The 20,274-nt window shown below is 38.4% G+C and overlaps 1 protein-coding gene across 1 annotated transcript in view; it reads right to left on the minus strand.

Moving 5' to 3' along the window:
• Positions 1-20,274, minus strand: part of ATP8B (ATPase phospholipid transporting 8B) — a gene marked incomplete in the record, with an annotated part of 560,409 nt that overhangs the window by 180,047 nt on the left and 360,088 nt on the right. Inside the window, 2 exon segments of the mRNA XM_070095976.1 lie at positions 8,552-8,644; positions 12,001-12,163. Coding sequence (XP_069952077.1) covers positions 8,552-8,644; positions 12,001-12,163 — 256 coding nt within the window.

Genomic DNA, 20,274 nt, shown 5'->3' on the forward strand with positions numbered 1-20,274 from the left:
TTTAGGATTGAAATCCCCAACCACCATTACTCTCACACTTGATTCAAAACTCCCCACGCATTCACTCAACATTTCCCAGAATCTCTCTCTCTCCTCTACACTTCTCTCTTCTCCAGGTGCATACGCACTTACTATAACCCACTTTTCACATCCAATCTTTATTTTACTCCACATAATCCTTGAATTTATGCATTTGTAGTCCCTCTTTTCCTGCCATAGCTTATCCTTCAACATTATTGCTACTCCTTCTTTAGCTCTAACTCTATTTGAAACCCCTGACCTAATCCCATTTATTCCTCTCCATTGAAACTCTCCCACCCCCTTCAGCTTTGTTTCACTTAAAGCCAGGACATCCAGTTTCTTCTCATTCATAACATCCACAATCATCTCTTTCTTATCATTTGCACAACATCCACGCACATTCAGACTTCCCACTTTGACAATTTTCTTCTTCTTATTCTTTTTAGTAATCTTTACAGGAAAAGGGGTTACTAGCCCATTGTTCCCGGCATTTTAGTTAACTTTTACAACACGCATGGCTTACGGAGGAAAGATTCTTATTCCACTTCCCCATGGATATAAAAGGAAAAGTAATAAGACCAAGAACTATTAAGATAAAATCAAAGAAAACTCAGATGAGTGTGTATAAATAAACGTGTACATGTATGTGTAGTGTGACCTAAGTGTAAGTAGAAGTAGCAAGACATACCTGTAATCTTGCATATTTATGAGACAGACAAAAGACACCAGCAATCCTACCATCATGTAAAACAATTACAGGCTTTCATTTTACACTCACTTGGCAGGATGGTAGTACCTCCCTGGGTGGTTGCTGTCTACCAACCTACTACATACATCTTCTTCTTCTTTCAACGTACCAGCCGTATCCCACTGAGGTGGGGTGGCCCAAAAGAAAAAACTGAAGTTTCTCCTTTTAAATTTAGTAATATATACAGGAAAAGGGGTTACTAGCCCCTTGCTCCCGGCATTTTAGTCGCCTCTTACGACACACATGGCTTACAGAGGAAGAATTCTGTTCCACTTCCCCATGGAGATAAGAGGAAATAAACAAGAACAAGAATTAGAAAGAAAATAGAAGAAAACCCAGAGGGGTGTGTATATATATGCTTGTACATGTATGTGTAGTGTGACCTAAGTGTAAGTAGAAGTAGCAAGACTTACCTGTAATCTTGCATATTTATGAGACAGACAAAAGACACCAGCAATCCTATCATCATGTAAAACAATTACAGGCTTTCGTTTTACACTCACTTGGCAGGACGGTAGTACCTCCCTGGGCGGTTGCTGTCTACCAACCTACTACCTACCCTACTACATACATACATACATACATACATATATATATATATATATATATATATATAATATATATATATATATATATATATATATATATATATATATATATATATATTGTACTCGCCTAACTGTGGTTGCAGGGGTCGACACTCAGCTCCCGGCCCTGCCTCTTCACCGACCACTACTAGGTCCTTTCTCCGTCTGCTCCATGAGCTTTATCATACCTTGTCTTAAAACTATGTATAGTTCCTGCCTCCAATACATCACTTGCCAGACTATTCCATTTCCTAACTACTCTATGACTGAATAAATACTTCCTAACATCCCTTTGACTCGTCTGAGTCTTCAGCTTCCAATTGTGACCCCTTGTTTCTGTGTCCCATCTCTGGAACATCCTGTCTCTGTCCACCTTGTCTATTCCATGCAGTATTTTGTATGTCATTATCATGTCTCCCCTGACCCTCCTGTCCTCCAGTGTTGTCAGACCGATTTCTCTTAACCTTTCTTCATAGGACATTCCCCTTAGCTCTGGACTAGCCTTTTGTTGTAAACCTTTGCACTTTCTCTAATTTCTTGACGTGTTTGACCAGGTGTGGGTTCCAAACTGGTGCTGTGTACTCCAGTATGGGCCTGATGTACACAGTGTATAAAGTCTTGAACGATTCCTTACTGAGGTACCAGAACGCTATTCTCAGGTTTGCCAAGCGCCCATATGCTGCAGCAGTTATCAGGTTAATGTGTGCTTCTGGCAATGTACTCGGTATTATACTCACTCCTAGGTCTTTCTCCTTGAGTGAGGTTTGCAGCCTTTGGCCTCCTAGCCTATACTCTGTCTATGATCTTCTTTGCCCTCCTCCGATCTTCATGACTTTGCATTTGACGGGGTTAACTTCTAGGAGCCAGTTTCTGGACCACACATCCAGCCTGTTCAGGTCTCTTTGTAGACCTGTCTGGTTCACGTCAGATTTAATTCTCCTCATTAATTTCACGTCATCTGCAAACAGGGACACTTCTGAGTCTATCCCTTCTGTCATGTTGTTCACATATATCAAGAATAGCACTGGTCCCAGGACTGAACCCTGTGGGACCCCGCTCATCACTGGCGCCCACTGTGATACCTCATCACGGACCATGACTCGCTGTTGCATCCCTGTTAGGTATTCTCTGATCCATTGCAGTGCCCTTCCTGCTATACGTGCATGTTCCTCTAGCTTCTGTACTAATCTCTTGTGAGGAACTGTGTCGAAAGCCTTCTTGCAGTCCAAGAAAATGCAATCAACCCACCCCTCTCTCTCATTTCTTAATTCAGTTACCTTGTCATAAAACTCTAGTAGGTTTGTGACACAGGATTTCCCTTCCATGAATCCGTGCTGGCTGTCGTTTATAATCTTGTTCCGCTCCAGGTGCTCCACCACTCTCCTCCTGATAATCTTTTCCAAGACTTTGCATACTATACATATCAGTGACACTGGTCTATAATTTAGTGCTTTATTTCTGTCTCCCTTCTTAAAGATGGGGACTACATTTGCCTTCTTCCATACTTCAGGTAGTTGCCCAGTTTCAAGGGAAGTGTTGAAGATTTTGGTTAGTGGTGCACACAGTGTCCCTGCTCCTTTTCTAAGGGCCCATGGAGATATGTTGTCCGGTCTCACCGCCTTTGAGGTATCAAGGTCACTTAGGAGCTTCTCCACCTCCTCCTCAGTTGTGTGTAATTCATCCAACACTTGTTGGTATATCCTTTGTTGCTGTACCCCACTGTTTTGTCTTCCCATTGTCCCTTCAGCCTCCACTGCAAATACTTCCTGAAATCTCATGTTGAGCTCCTCACATACCTCCTAGTCGTTTCTTGTGAGCTCCCCACCTTCCTTCCTCAGCCTGATTACCTGGTCCTTGACTGTTGTCTTCCTCCTGATGTGGCTGTAGAGTAGTTTCGGATCAGACTTGACTTTCGATGCTATGTCATTTTCATACTACCGCTGCGCCTCCCTCCTTATCTGTGCATACTCATTTCTGGCTTGTCGACTAATCTCTTTATTCTCCTGAGTCCTTTGCCTTCTGTACTTTTTCCATTCTCTAAAGCACTTAGTTTTTGCCTCCCTGCACCTTCGGTTAAACCAAGGGCTTGTTCTGTCCTTCCCATTATTTCTGTTACCCTTGGGAACAAACCTTTCCTCTGCCTTCTTGCATTTTGTTGTTACAAAGTCCATCATTTCGTTTACTGATTTCCTACCAACTCCTGTTCCCACTGAACCTCCTGCAGGAAGATCCTCATTCCTGTGTAGTCCCCCCTTTTATAGTTTAGTTTTTCCCTTTCTACTCCTGTTACCCTCTCCACTTTTAGCTCCACGATGTATTCAAAGCTCATAACTACGTGGTCACTAGCTCCAAGGGGTCTTTCATATGTGATGTGCTCAATGTCTGAGCTACTCAGGGTGAACACGAGGTCCAGTCTTGCTGGTTCATACTCCCCTCTCTCTCTCTCTCTGGTAGTATCCCTAACATGTTGGTGCATGAGATGTGTGTGTGTGTGTGTGTGTGTATGTGTGTGTGTGTGTGTGTGTGTGTGTGTGTGTGTGTGCACGCGTGCGCCTGTGTGTGTGCGTGTCTGTGTGCGCGTGTCTGTGTGTGCATATCTGTGTGTGTCTGTGTGTGCGTGTCTGTATGTGTGTGTGTCTGTATGTGTGCGTGTCTGTATGTGTGCATGTCTGTGTGTGCATGCATTTGTGTGTATGCGTGCATGTGAAAAAGTTGTAAATGAACATACTGTGAACATTTGCAGTAAATCAGGACATAATAATAATATGAACTTTACATCAAAGTCAAAAGATGAGAATTTAACAGTTGCTAAATATACAATTACGTATTAACCTTACCTTGTAGAAAGAAACGTGCACAAGTATCATACAAAGTAATAAATTCAGAAAAGGCTTGAAGATGTTACATGGCTAAAATTAAAAGCATCCTTGAGAGTACAAAAGGTATATGAATATTTGCTTTATAATGTCCAGAGAAGCATTACCATTAAAATAAAGACAAACACTGCCCTTGTGTTTTCTTTAGTAATATCAGTTGCATCACCAACTAACGACTAGAAAGATTGTCATACTTTTTAAACCCTTTACCCATTATTATTATTTCTTCCTCAAAATTTTCCACTATTCACATTACTTTTGAGGAAACTCATCCACATTACAAATTTTATTATGCAAAATGTAAACATAAGGTGACTTCCAATATCATAAAAAGCTAAGTTTAAAATATTTCATCATATACTTTATGTTGCTGCTGCTGCTGCAGTCTCTCCAGTAGGTGAAAGTAACCAATGAACATTTGCTATATGTGGTTTATAGGGGTAATTAAAATGATGAAGAAAGGTGTGAAGGCAGTTTTAAATGGTAGGGGGCTTGAACATCCAGCAGGTGTGTGTTAATGGGAAGGATCAGAATAGAGATGGGTGATTTATGGAATCTGACATCCCAGTGAAGTATGAACAAAGTAATACATATGAATGGAGTCAGGGAAACCGGTTATTGGTATGTGTCCTGGAGGTGAGAAGTATCATGCAATGTCTGCATGCTAAAGGAGGGCTGGGGATGTTGCAGTTCAAAGGATCATGTGAACTGTGATTTCTTCTCACTTCTGGCAAGAAAGTTATTGAATGAATGATGGTAAATCTTTCCTCTTTTTGAGTCACTGTACCTTGACAGAAGATGAGTAGTGTGGTTAAAGAAAAAAAAAAAGACAGATAAGACAATAATGGAAAAGAAAGAAGTTATAGTGTACTGACAGCACTTTGTACAGACACACACACTTGACTTACAGAGTCATTGTACATATATACTTGACTTACAGTGTCACTGCGCATACATACTTGACTTACAGTGTGTGCCACTGAATATAAATACCTGACTTAAAGTGATTGCCACTTCTCAAATGAGAGCTGTTTCTTTTTTCTACATTCACACTGCAAGTCTCAATTGGTGGTCAATTCCATTTTCTCTCCTTTTACTTTCCTTTCAAAGTATTGTTCAATTTTGTGTGGCATCCCACAAGGCAGTATACTAGTCCAGTTTTCATTAATGACCAGACAAGTAATATCACTCAATATCTCAGGCTCATACAGTGGACCCCCGCATAACGATGGCATCACATAGCGATTATTTCGCATACCGCTTACTTTAATTGCAAAAATTTTGCCTCACATACCGCTTAAAAACCCGCTTACCGATTTTCGTCCGAGACGCGCTCACATGTTCCGCCGGTGGCATTGTTTACCAGCCAGCCTCCACGGTAACATCCAAGCATACAATCGGAATATTTCGTATTATTACAGTGTTTTCGGTGCTTTTTCTGGAAAATAAGTGACCATGGGCCCCAAGAAAGCTTCTAGTGCCAACCCTACAGCAATAAGGGTGAGAATTACAATAGAGATGAAGAAAAAGATCATTGATAAGTATGAAAGTGGAGTGCATGTCTCCGAGCTGGCCAGGTTGTATAATAAACCCCAATCAACCATCGCTACTATTGGTGGTACAGCTGCTGCTGCTGCTGCACTGTCAGCTGCTGCTGCTGCTGTAGCACCGTTGTTGGTGTGGCTTATTGAGAATACCAAGAAACAATTAACCCCAGAGGATTTGCCACCCAGGATAACCCAAAAAAGTCAGTGTCATCGAAGACTGTCTAACTTATTTCCATTGGGGTCCTTAATCTTGTCTCCCAGGATGCAACCCACACAAGTCGACTAACACCCAGGTGAACAGGGAAAAATGCCTGGAACTAGTGCTCATATTGGTGAATTTAAAGCCAGCAAAGGTTGGTTTGAGAGATTTAAGAATCGTAGTGGCATACACAGTGTGATAAGGCCTGTTCTGGAAGAAAATGCCAAACAGGACCTACAGTACTCAGGAGGAAAAGGCACTCCCAGGACACAGTGTCTCATCAGTCATTGCTGCATCTTCAATAAAGGTAAGTGTCATTTATTCTTCATTTAGTAGACTAGTACATGCACAATATATACTGTGCATGTACTACTCTACTATTGTGCATGTATCCTTCTCTTTGTGTGTGGGAAAATGTATATTTCATGTGGTAAAATTTTTTTTTTCATACTTTTGGGTGTCTTGCACGGATTAATTTGATTTCCATTATTTCTTATGGGGAAAATTCATTCACATAGCGATTATTTCGCATAACAATTACCCCTCTTGCACGGATTAAAATCGTTAACCGGGGGTCCACTGTACTTGTATCTAACAATGCAACCAACATCAAACTACACAGTGATAAGTTTAAGCACTGCCATACATGGATGTTAGCCAGCAAGCTTTCACTAATTAAAATAACCTACTACAATAAATATTATCTGATAGACTAACAAAATATGGCTAAGCACAAACAATCAAATTAACAATAAACAAAGTAAATTCTTTGACATTCAGATAAATAGAAAACTGAACTTCATTACATACATGAGGTATATATTTAAGTACAGGAGGGCCTTGCTTTACAGCGCTTTGCTTTACAGCGCTTTGCTTTACAGTGTTTCGCTAATTGAGTGGTTTTCAATTATATCCATTATTCATTTATTCAGACTTCCAACAATAAATATATTCACCATTTACTAACAGCTAAGGATGAAAATATTTTAAGGTAAGCAATATGTGTACTGTATATGCCTAGCTCTATTGTTCATTTAATATACGATAGTGTAAACATATTATCAGGTTTTTATATGCATTTAAAAATGAAAAAAAAAGGCTGTTTCACTTTATAGGGATTTTCTCTTTACAACAGTAACCCAGAACTAACCTGTTGTATAAGCAGGACCCACCTGTACTCTATAATGACAGTAAGCACTACTGAAACTCTGCAAATATACTCCATGCTATAATATACAACTCTTGTATGGCTATTATACATGAAGGTCATGATCAAACAATCATCTAAAGCCAATCATTACACAACAAATATCAACAAACAAAATTCAACTAACTGATAATTCAGACAACAAACTACCCCTATCCCCTTCTTCAGATTCTCAAAGCCATTTAAGACACTCTTGTAGATACAGAAACACCTAGTAGAAAGTAGATTTCAATTTAAATGACATATCACTTGTGTGCCTGTTAGAATTGACAAGGCTTTTACATGGAACACAATTTCAAATAAAGTATATATACTCCCTACTTTGTGTTTCTCTCCATGAATACAAAACTCTATAAGAAGAATGAGATAAATCTGACTAAGTAAATGAGGAAACAAAATGAGAAATGTATGAGACTGCAGCAATATTCTCAATAGAGTGGGAAGCCTCTGTATGTAAAAAACAATGACAGCAGCAACATTTTTTCTTTACAGCAATGAAGTGTTGCCAAGAGTAAGGACAATCTTTCCACTTCTCCCATGACAATACTTTCATGGCTGATTGTAACCACAATGTATAAACACTGAGGCTACAATCAGCCATGACAATATTACCATTGCAATTCATGCCATTAGAAGCTGAAACTTACTATTTCTGCAGTACTGGAGATATGTAATGAATTCAAATCAATTACATATTTGAATGGGAATTAATAATTTATGTAAAACAGTAATCAAGCGTAAATCAAAATCATACAAAATAAATTAACAATAAAAAATGGCTCAAAACTTATGTTAATGTACACTGAAAAATACTGATCATTTAGCATATACTCACTGAAACATTGACAAAAAAATAATTTTTGAGTTTCTTGAGTGACCCAAACTGTTGTGCTAAAGGTTACAAAGTTGGGTTAAAACTGTTTGAAGTAATATTGAAATACAGTACAGAAAATAAAAGATATGTGGTAATGAACAGGTGTTGATGACTCAGTGGTTACAGTATTGAGCTCTGTCTATACAAAGACCCCAGTTTAAGTCCCCACCCAGTATTCTGCACATTCACAGAACAGCTATGTTCTGACAATTTCTTTATAATGTATTCAGACATTCTGCTGTTACTACTGAAAGGATGTATACATTGAAATTTTACCAATTTACTAAAACTTTACTGAATAATATTTGTTTGTCTGAGTAGAAATAGTTCAAGCCTGTCAATTAACAGGAGTGAAAAATATTTTTAACTGATCTCTGCCAAATAATCCGTATTATAATTCAGTGAGAGTGATATAATGCACTCACAAACTAAAACTCTAAACATTAGGTATTAAAGAGTAACAGAAAATTTTTAAGTATTATGATGTCTCACCTCATTGATTTCCAGGAGGTCCCCAGTCCTGGGATCAATAACATCCCCATAACTTCGACCTGCTATGGAACACTTGTTGAACGCCATGATGTTCTGTCAAGAATAAATTGATATTAGATGTCTCCATCACTGCTTAAGACGAACAATTTTAAAATAAAGTACAGAAGAATGCTCATACTAAAAGGTAGGTGATGTACAGTGCACCACCATAATTATACTAAGAGGTAGGTGATTTACAGTACAATACCATACTTGTACAAATCAAAGAATGGTAAAACAAAATTTATTAACCCTTAAATTGTCCAAACATAGATCTACATTTGCATGTGTAGCGCTCCGAACGTCGATCTACGTTTTATTTTTCATTCCTTTAAATTTGGCACGATAGGCCTGAGTCTCCTAGACACGAGAGAATGTGCCTGCACCCTAAGTGTGCTCAGTATGAAAAAATTCGTTGACGCTGGGGTACCGTGTGGTAGCACCAGTTACAGTGGATCTCCTTTATCGCTGATTTCGGTTTTGGCTGACTGTTTTCGCTGATTTTTTGGCTCCGTTTTCATCAATTGCCTCCATTTTCTTCGATTGTACGGAACCTGTCCAGTGCTGAGTGCACAGACAAAGCCGCCTCCCACACCATTCTCAGTCAGCGTAGCGTTATTTCTTGGTGAGTGAACATACCTTGCTTGGTCATACAAAACATTTCGTAATACGTAATCCATTTTTTTGCCACTTGTTTATTGTGTGTGACTGCTAAATAAGCCACCATGGCCCCCCAAAAAGCTCCTGGTGCCAGTCCTTTGGTAAAGAAAGTGAGGAACACAGTAGAAATGAAAAAAGAAATCCTAAGAAAATACGATAATGGCATATGCATTGCTGAACTCGGCAGGATGTACGGGAAGTCGCCATCAACAATCAGCTCCTTTGTGGCAAAGGGAAAAGAAATCATGGAAGCTGATGTTGTGAAAGGGGTGAATGCGATAACCAAACAGAGATCACAAACAATTGAAGAAGTGGAAAAATTGTTGTTGGTGTGGATCAGAGAGAGAGAGTTAGCTGGAGATAGTGCTGTGCAGTCCAATATTTGTGGAAAGGCAAGACAGTTACATGATGACCTCTTAAAGAAACTGCCTGAAACAAGTGCTGATGTAGGTGAATTTAAGGCCAGCAAAGGCTAGTTTGAAAAACTCAAGAAGCGAAGTGGCATACACAGTGTTGTAAGGCACGGTGAGGGTGCCAGTTCTGACAAACAAGAGGCTAAAAAATTCGTGCAGAAATTCAAATGTTATATAGAGGCTGAAAAATTCCAACCCAACAAGTGTTCAATTGTGATGAAACATAGATTACAACTCATCAACACCCACAGGTATAGCCCAGGAATGCAGTCCTCAACAACGACCCTACACCATTGATAAAATTCTACAGGAAAATAGTATGCTAAGACAGCAAAACGAAACCTATGAAAAACTCATTGGGGACCTAGAGCGCTCTCTATATACCCAAAACACGAGGATTAATTACATAGAATGCCATCTTATGACACAAAACTCAAAGATTAGTGAACTAGAAAACAAATTGACATCATTAACAAACTTGTCTAAAGAACATGCAAACCTGCACTCAACTGTAGACACATACTAAACAAATAAATTCCCTCACCACCAAACTGTCAGAAGCTACACAAGATTGGAAGTTCAACACGGAATCCCAGTGGAATGCATGTTTCCAGTATCAAAGGGATATGACTGAACAAGACAAGCTCCTAGACTTTGTCATTTTAACCAGCTCTACCTTACCACCAGATACAAACAATGAGAACTGCATCATCAAAGCACTCCAGCTAATAAAAGATGAGATAAAAGTTAACAATGAAACCAGTGATATCAAGGAGGCTCGACTGCTAGGCAGGTCGGGTCAAAAGCCAAGTGTTGTGTTAAAATTCAATTCCATTGACGTAAAAAATGATCTAATAAGTTCCTCCATCAAGAAAAGGAGTAATGTGTATGTAAATGAGTGCCTAACTAAAAAACGACAGAACCTATTATACAGACTTCAAAAACTTAAGAGTGATAATGCAACAATAAAACAATGCTTTACTCGTGATGGCATTATCATGGCAATATTATCAGACACGGGTCGTAGGTTTGAAATAACAAATGATCAAGAACTAGCATGTTGTTTCCTCTCATTCACTGGTTTGACTGAACCTTAACCCATATTTTCATATCTATTAGTGAATAACAGTAATTCCCAGTTACTTAAGACACATAAGGTGCTAATTCAGGTCCTAATTGGAACAGCATCAACAGGAAGTAAGGATGTCCTTGCAGGAACAGCATCAACAGGAAGCAAGGATGTCCTTGTTAGAACAGCATCAAAGGGAAGCAAGGATATCCTTATTGGAACAGCATCAACAGGAAGTAAGGATGTCCTTGTTGGAACAGCATCAACAGGAAACAAGGATGTCTTTATTGGAACACACCATCAACAGGAAGCAAGGATGTCCTCGTTGGAACAGCATCAACAGGAAGTAAGGATGTCCTTGTTAGAACAGCATCAAAGGGAAACAAGGATATCCTTATTGGAATAGCATCAAAGGGAAGCAAGGATATCCTTATTGGAACAGCATCAACAGGAAGCAAGAATGTCCTCATTGGAACAGAGCATCAACAGGAGGCAAGGATGTTCTCACTGAAACAGCATCAACAGGAGGCAAGGATGTTCTCAGAACAGCATTAACAGGAGGCAAGGATGTCCTAGTTGCAACAGCATCAACAGGAGGCAAGGGTGTCCTCACTGAAACAGCATCAACAGGAGTCAAGGGTGTCCTCATTGGAACAGCATCAACAGGAGGCAAGGGTATCATGTTGGAACAGCATCAACAGGAGGCAAGTATGCCCTCATTGGAACAGCATCAACAGGAGGAAAGAATGCCCTTGTTGGAACAGAGCATCAACAAGAGGCAAGGGTGACCTTGTTGGAAGAGCATCAATAGAAGGAAAGGGTAGTGCTGTTGGTAAAGAGCATCAACAGAAGGGAAGGATAATGTTGCAACAGAAAATCAACAGAAAGGAAAGGTAATCTTGTTGGAGTTTCTGTAGCACTGGTTTCCCCTGCAGGCAGTGTAAGCGTGAAATACGGCAACTCACAACACTACATCAGAGCACTAAAACATTCTGCTGAGATAGCACTGCTCTACCAAGGCAACCAATGTATTAAGTTATGAAATTATATGGTGAGAGGTAAAGAAAATTCTATTTAACACAACTATTCTAGTCTTGAGATGTTGGTACTTTACTTCAAAAACTGAAAACAAATAAGGCATAAGCAAACAAGTAAAAAACACGATGAATTATGTCTCAACGTCAGATAAGAATATTAAAAAAAAGATAAGAAAAAGTACAATAACTATAATTATTGCTAGCAGAAATGCAAAAAATGAGATTCAATACCTGTGTGAGGGTTCCAGTTTTATCAGAGAATATATATTCTATCTGACCAAGCTCTTCATTGAGAGTGGTTGTACGAGCTTTGGCATGTGTACCACTCTTGACATAATACATGTTATCATCCCAGTTGATGAGGAAACTCTGACACAACCGAATCACTTCCACACTGAAAGGAAAAAAAGAGGTTATTATATACAGGATGGAAATTTTTTCAATGATAAAATAAATACCACTCAATACTTGTTGATATATATGGACAGTGTTTACCATATGAATGTTTTCAGATAGTATTTGGGAGTTGACGTGTCAGCAGATGGATTTATGAAGGATGAGGTTAATCATAGAACTGATGAAGGAAAAAAGGTGAGTGGTGCATTGAGATATATGTGGAGGCAAAAAATGTTATCTATGGAGGCAAAGAAGGGAATGTATGAAAGTATAGTAGTACAACACTCTTATATGAGTGTGAAGCTTGGGTTTTAAATGCTGCAGCGAGGAGGCAGTTGGAGCCAGTGGAGATGTCCTGTCTAAGGGCAATGTGTGGTGTAAATATTATGCAGAAAATTCGGAGTGTGAAAATTAAGAGAAGGTGTGGAGTTAATAAAAGTATTAGTCAGAGGGCTGAAGGGGGTTTGAGGTGGTTTGGTCATTTAGAGAGAATGGATCAAAGTAGAATGACAGAGAGCATATAAATCTGTAGGGGAAGGCAGGGTAGGGGTCATCCTCGAAAAGGTTGGAGGGAGGGGGTAAAGGAGGTGTTGTGGGCGAAAGGTTTGCACTTCCAGCAAGCGTGCGTGAGTGTGTTAGATAGGAGTGAATGGAGACAAATGGTATCTGGGACCTGACGACCTGTTAGAGTGTGAGCAGGGTAATATTTAGTGAAGGGATTCAGGGAAACCGGTTATTTAATATAACCGGACTTGAGTCCTGGAAATGGGAAGTACAATGCCTGCACTCTAAAGGAAAGATTTGGGATATTGGCAGTTTGGAGAGATATATTGTGTATTTTTATACGTATATACTTCTAAACTGTTGTATTCTGGGCACCTCTGCAAAAACAGTGATTATATGTGAGTGAGGTGAAAGCATTGAATGATGATGAAAGTATTTTCTTTTTGGGGATTTTCTTTCTCTTTGGGTCACCCTGCCTCGGTGGGAGACGGCCGACTTGTTAAAAAAAAAAAATTACCATATACAGCAGGGCCCCACATATATGGCAGATTAGGTTCCAGGCTATCACCATAAAGTGGAACGCCCTTTTTTGCCACTTATAAATACATATAAATGCTAGATAACAAGGTTACACTAACATATATTAAGTTAGCAATAGAACTTGGCATTAAAAACAATAAAAAAGTAATACAGTGGAACCTCAAATATCGAACTTTCTTCGTTCCAGACGGCTGTTTGAGTGCCATTACCGAACGAATTTATTCCCATCAGGAATAATGTAAATTAGATTAGCTCATTTCAGATGCTCAAAAATACACTTATAAAAGCACTAGCACTTACAAAAATACACTTACATAATTGGTTGAGTTGGGAGCAGTTCGATATTTGAGGTTCCACTGTATACACATATAGTACACTCATTACTTACCTTAAAATATTTGTAGTCTTAATGTAGGGCAAGATGAGGAATTTATAATAAGAAATTGGGTGTCGTAGGTATGGTAGCCAGCCAGGCCACCCCATCCCATATACATATACAGCATATACAGTTCACTCATTATTTTTTTTTTTTTAAACACATTGGCCAATTCCCACCAAGGCAGGGTGGCCCGAAAAAGAAAAACTTTCATCATCATTCACTCCATCACTCTTGCCAGAAGGGTGCTTTACACTACAGTTACAAAACTGCAACATTAAAACCCCTCCTTCAGAGTGCAGACACTGTACTTCCCATCTCCAGGACTCAAGTCCAGCCTGCCGGTACTCATTACTTACCTTGAAATATTTAAAGTCTTAATGTTGGACGAGAGGTGATAAAACAAATAAACGAGAGAGAGAATGAGTAAATGAGAGAGAGGACAGAGACGCAGAGGATGTAAACAAACACACATTTGTATTATACCATAATACAAACACTTTACATTGTGTACAATGTAAAGTGTTTGTACTGCATAATAATAATAATAATAATAATGACAATGATAATTATAATAATAATAATAGCCTCTCCTCACTTAGGAATGTACTCGTTTACCGATGCCTCAGACTTACGACAGGCTCTCTGACCAGTATTCATACCTAAATAATGTAGTATATTAGAGCTGATTTCCTCTATTCTGTTTATTTCAATACAGCAGGGCCCCGCTTTACGGCGTTTCGCTTTACGGCGTTCCGCTAATATGGACATTTCAAATTATGACCAAAACTCGTTATACAGCTCCCCCCACCTGTCTTTCTAATACGGTCACAGCTGCCCATCGAGTTTGTTTACATTCTCCCTGAGCACATCTCCTTATTATGTCTGGAAACTTTCCAAAATTTCAAGTGTTTTAAAGTTATTGTATATTTTATATGTATTGTACTTGATAATTAAACTTGTGTACACCTGTACCTAAATAAACTTACACACTGTGCTGGCATGTAGGTACACATTAAAATCACTAAGTCTCTCTACTCTTCATGCAATAATAATAATAATAATAATAATAATAATAATCTCTTGGGCACATTAATGTCGCATATTACGTTAATATAGACATTTCCCTTAATCTATCTATGATATTTTTTTTCAAAATTATATAAGAAACACATTATGTAACACAAACATGATACATGCACCCACAGTATAAAAATTTATACAAATATATATGAGATGTTTACCAAACGGTTTGTAGAAGTGTCGGAAGAATTACGTTTTCTCTAGCCCGTCACCTGTTACTAGGGATAACTGTAGAAAAATATTCCTCTCGTATGCCTTCACTTTATAGCTATAATTCTGTACTAACTTGTACACAGTGTAAGAGTATTTGTTTCGTGATTTAATTATTATAATAATAATAAAAATATTATAAGGTAAAAGTTTCACAAACTCTTACAAATGTACATGAATGAACTAAAACTGGACAAGTATTAATACCGTCTATTTCGCCTGACCGAGTGATCGTCCACAACCTGTTCAGTTTGTTTGTTTACGCTGTCTGAGCTCGGTGTATCATTAAATGTTGTATATTATGTTAATATACACATTTTCATTAATCCATCCGTGATATTTTTTTCAAAATTATATAATAAACACGATACATAACATAAATACATAACAACATATGTGTAGAGAACCTAGGATAACCCAAAAAAGTCAGAGTGACTTACTTCCATTGCCTTCACTCAGAGCATCATTTCTTCTCAAAATGATGTTACATGAGAATGGGAGTGTTCTTCTTTATTTATTCTACCGTATCAATGTAGAGACAACCTGTACACAATGTAACTTGTACACAAACCAGACGTGTACACTGTTTACAAAACTTACCTTCGCCTGGTTTGTTTACATAACTCTGCGCCTGTCCTCTCTCATGCACTCATTCTTTCTCTCTGGTATGGTAGCCTGGCTGACTACCATACATACCACACTTGATTTTTTACAATAAATACTACTCATCTCACCCTATATTTTAAGGTAAGTAATGAGTGAACTGTATATACATTTTATCGCTCTGGGATGCTTAAATATCATAGAATAGTATGTGTGGGTGGGGTGGCCTGGTATGGTAGCCTGGCTGACTACCATACATACCACACTTGATTTCTTACAATAAATACTACTTGTCTCACCCTATGTGTGTATTGTGTGTATTGTACTTTTTTATTGTTTTTTGATGCCTGGTTCTATTGCTAACATAATATATGTTAGTGTAAACTTGTTATCTAGTGTTTGTATGCATTTGTAAGTGGAAAAAAAGGGTGTTCCACTTTATGGCAGTTTCCGCTTTACGGCGGTAGCCTGGAACCTAACCCGCCGTATAAGTGGGGCCCTCCTGTATACAGTACACTACTGTACACACATTTTAAAATATACCAGAAATGTTATAAATGGTGAAAAGGAGACATTAAAACAATATCAAAGATGGCTGACACAAACTCACTACCATTATAGCATGCTCCTCACTTAGCAATGAATTCGTTTAACGACGTGGTATCAGGAATGAAATTCCGTCATTAAGTGAGGAGAGGCTGTAATGATAATGATAATGATAATGATAATAATAATGATAATAATAATAATAATAATAATAATGATAATAATAATAATAATAATAATAATGATAATAATAATAATGATAATAATAATGATAATAATAATAATAATAATACAGTGGACCCCCAGTTCGCGATGCTATCGGTATCCGATAAATCCAGTAACCGTTTTGTTAGTTTAATATGTTTATTATGCACCCCATACCCATCCTGTGGGCGGTAGTCAAAAGATTACAGAGGTACATAAATGGTCCAGGGACTGGACTCCAAAGTTTTGATAGCTGAGCAAGTTACAGAGGTAATGAACTCAAAATTTACAAAGGTAATGAACTCACAATTTACAAAGGTAATGAACTCACAATTTACAAAGGTAATGAACTCCAGGTAAGTCTGGTCACAATCATGACAAGTTACAAAGGTATTTACAGATTACAGAGGTACGTAATGGGTCCAGGGACTGGGCCCCCAAAGTTTTGATAGCTGAACTAGGTACAAAGGTAATGAGCTCACAAGTTACAAAGGTAATGAATTCTGTAGAATGGTTACTTACGTTTATACTTTGGCTACAATCATGAACAAATTATAGAGTAATGAGCAATTCACACTTCCACACCCGGTCACAACTGTAATGAGTTATTGGTGCAAATATTGATTGTTGAGTCACACACACCACACACACACACACACACACACACACACACACACACACACACACACACACACACACACACACACACACACACACACACACACACACTTTAGTTTAATATCTTTATGCACCCCATACCCATCCTGTGGGCGGTAGTCAAAAGATTACAAAGGTACATAATGGGTCCAGTGACTGGACCCCAAAGTTATGATAGCTGAACTAGTTACAAAGGTAATGAACTCCAGGTAGATCTGGTCACTAATCATGGCAAGTTACAGAGGTAATGAATCAGCTTCACTCCTATACATGGTTACAGTCATGAACAAATTACAAAGTAATGAACCACTGATACCGATGCATTATATCGCCAAAAATTTGCCTCGGTTCCCGTTACAAAACCCGGTATGCGATACGATTCATATGAGACGTGTCCAGTGTTTACAAGACAGCCAGTGTGCGCGCATCTAAGGATACATTCGGTACATTCCATATTATCCATATAATCACTGTTTTTGGTGCTTGTTTCTGCAAAATAAGCCACCATGGGCCCCAAGAAAGCTTCTAGTGCCAACCCTTCGAGACCAAGGGTGCTAATGACTATTGAAATGAAGAAAGAGATAATTGCAAAGTATGAATGTGGAGTGCGTGTATCGGAGCTGGTCAGGTTGTATAGTAAACCCCAATCAACCATCTCTACTATAGTGAGCAGGAAAATGGCAATCAAGGAAGCTGTTCTTGCAAAAGGTGCAACTGTGATTACGAAACAGCGACCGCAAGTGTTAGAAAATGTTGAGAGATTGTTATCGGTGTGGATAAATGAAAAACAGATAGCAGGAGATAGCATCACTCAAGCGATCATTTGTGAAAAGGCTAGGCAGTTGCATGATGATTTGGTAAAGAAATTGCCTGCAACTAGTGGTGATGTGAGTGAATTTAAGGCCAGCAAAGGTTGGTTTGAAAGATTTAAGAATCGTAGTGGAATACATAGTGTGATTAGGCATGGTGAGGCTGCCAGTTCAGACCACAAAGCAGCTGAAAAATATGTGCATGAATTCAAGGAGTACATAGAGGCTGAAGGATTGAAACCTGAACAAGTGTTTAATTGTGACGAAACAGGCCTGTTTTGGAAGAAATTGCCAAGCAGGACTTACATTACTCAGGAGGACAAGCTGCCTCAAGTCCTAATGGAGGGGGATTCCCCTTCTAAACAATAGGTTCAACACTCTCCCCTCCTCCCATCCCATCAATCATCACCAGATCTTCATTAAAGGTAAGTGTCAATTATTCTATTGTTAATGTTGTTATTGTAATTATTCTATTGCATTAAACTTAATATTCATGTGGTAAAAGTTTTTTTTCATACTTTTGGGTGTCTTGCACAGATTAATTTGATTTCCATTATTTCTTATGGGGAAAATTGATTCGCTTTCCGATAATTTTGGTTTACAATGAGCTCTCAGGAACGGATTAATATCATGAACCGGGGGTCCACTGTAATAATAAATAAAATATTGTTTAGCTTCCAACACAATGCAAGCTTTCTCTCTCTTTACCCCCAGTAATATTATTGTGTACACATTTTCTTTGGTGTTTAACCCTTTCAAGGTCAGTGTCGTAGATCTACGGCTTTACATTGAGGGTCCAAACCGTAGATGTACGCCATGAGCTCAGATCACTCTGATAAGCTGTGAGTGGCAAATTTGGGCCTAGATATGAGAGAATACATCTATGTGGTATGTGTGCACCACATAAAACAAATCCTGCAGCACAGTGTGTAATGAGAAAAAAACTGAGACCATGATTTTCGATTAAAACAGCGATTTTGCAGTGTTTTTTCATATGTTTCTTATAGTTGTATTTGTGATTTCTTTGTCTCATTTGATAGAATTGAAGATATATTACAGAAATAGAGATGATTTTGATTGGTTTTAGTACTGGAAATGGCTTGAAACTGAGCTCAAAGTAACGGAAATGTTAAATTTTTGCCGATGTTCAAGAGTAAACAAACAACCTCACACGTCTAATACATGCCAGCTGGTAGGTCTAATATACACTCACAAATGTGGTGATGATATTTATACAATTATTACAATACTGCATAACAGTAAATCTTCTATTTTTTCGTTTGAATAAAAATTCATTATGTGAATAAAAAATCAAAATGGAATTCATTTGTAAAGCCTGAAAACATAACTAATGAACAGAGGAAATGTTAGTTTTGTGCCAGGAATGCCTGCATTGTTTATTCTGGACCCTATTTTGAAATTGAAATATTTTGAACTTTGTGTTAAATTGGCCAAATTACCAATTTCCGGTCACTTTATTTTGTAGTTGAAACAGTTGGCTGGGCGATTTCTTGTGCTCACTCGATAGAATAGAAATAATACTAGTGAAATACCTAAGAATTTGGTCAACTGAAATAACGTAATTGGCCTAAAATGGGAGTCAAAGTCGGCAAAATCGCCGATTCGTAAATATCGCTGACATCAAAATTCGCGAGAGCATAATTTCGTCAATTTTCCATCAAATTTCTTACTTTTTGTTTTATTAACTTCAGAAAAAGATTCTCTACCATTTCATAAGAAAAAATCATTTTTTTTTTAGAAAATTCTTGGACCCTGGTACACACTTTGAAATTTGGCTTCTGGACCCTGAAAAGGTTAACTACAAAAAGCATTATTCTTTCCGGCACTTTGGCAAGATGACTAGAGAAACATCTCATATTTATGTTAATTTATTCTACTTTTGGGTGTATTTATCATGTTTATATGTTATGTAGCATGTTTATTATATAATTTTGAAAAAATATCATAGATGGATTATTGAAAATGTGTATACAGTAAAACTCCGGGTTTTCATCCGGTCCAAATATTGTACAATTCGGATTTCAACCACTTTTTCGGCAAATTTTTACTTTTGGTTTCGTACATCGACTCGGAAATCGTTCATATCAGACGTGTCCGCCCACCGGGTCCACCGCCTGACTCAGTCTGCCTCTGTCACTTGTCGAGTGAACAATACTCCGTGCATTCATCCATTGTTTTTGTTGCTTGTTTATTGAGTGCAACTGAGAAATAAGCCACCATGGGGCCACAGAAAGTCCAGAGTGCCAGCCCTTAGGTAAAGAAGGTAAGAAACATGATAGAATTCAAGAAAGAGCTTGTATCAAAATATGAAAGTGGTGTACGTGTGCCGAGCTTGCCAGGATGTATGGTAAGTCCAAATCAACAATCACTTCCATCCTGGCAAAGAAAGCAAAAATCAAGGAAGCCGATGTTGTGAAAGGGGTAAATATGCTAACGGAACAGAGATCACAAACAATGTCTTGTCCCATTTTAGGCAAATCTTAAAGAGATGCCAGAAAGAGGCCAGATTTTTTGTGTGACAGGGGTGCAGTGACTCTCAAGCTGGTCCTAGTGCCA

Source organism: Cherax quadricarinatus, chromosome 51 (genome assembly GCF_038502225.1).
Source record: "Cherax quadricarinatus isolate ZL_2023a chromosome 51, ASM3850222v1, whole genome shotgun sequence".
In the NCBI taxonomy this organism is placed as follows: domain Eukaryota; kingdom Metazoa; phylum Arthropoda; class Malacostraca; order Decapoda; family Parastacidae; genus Cherax; species Cherax quadricarinatus.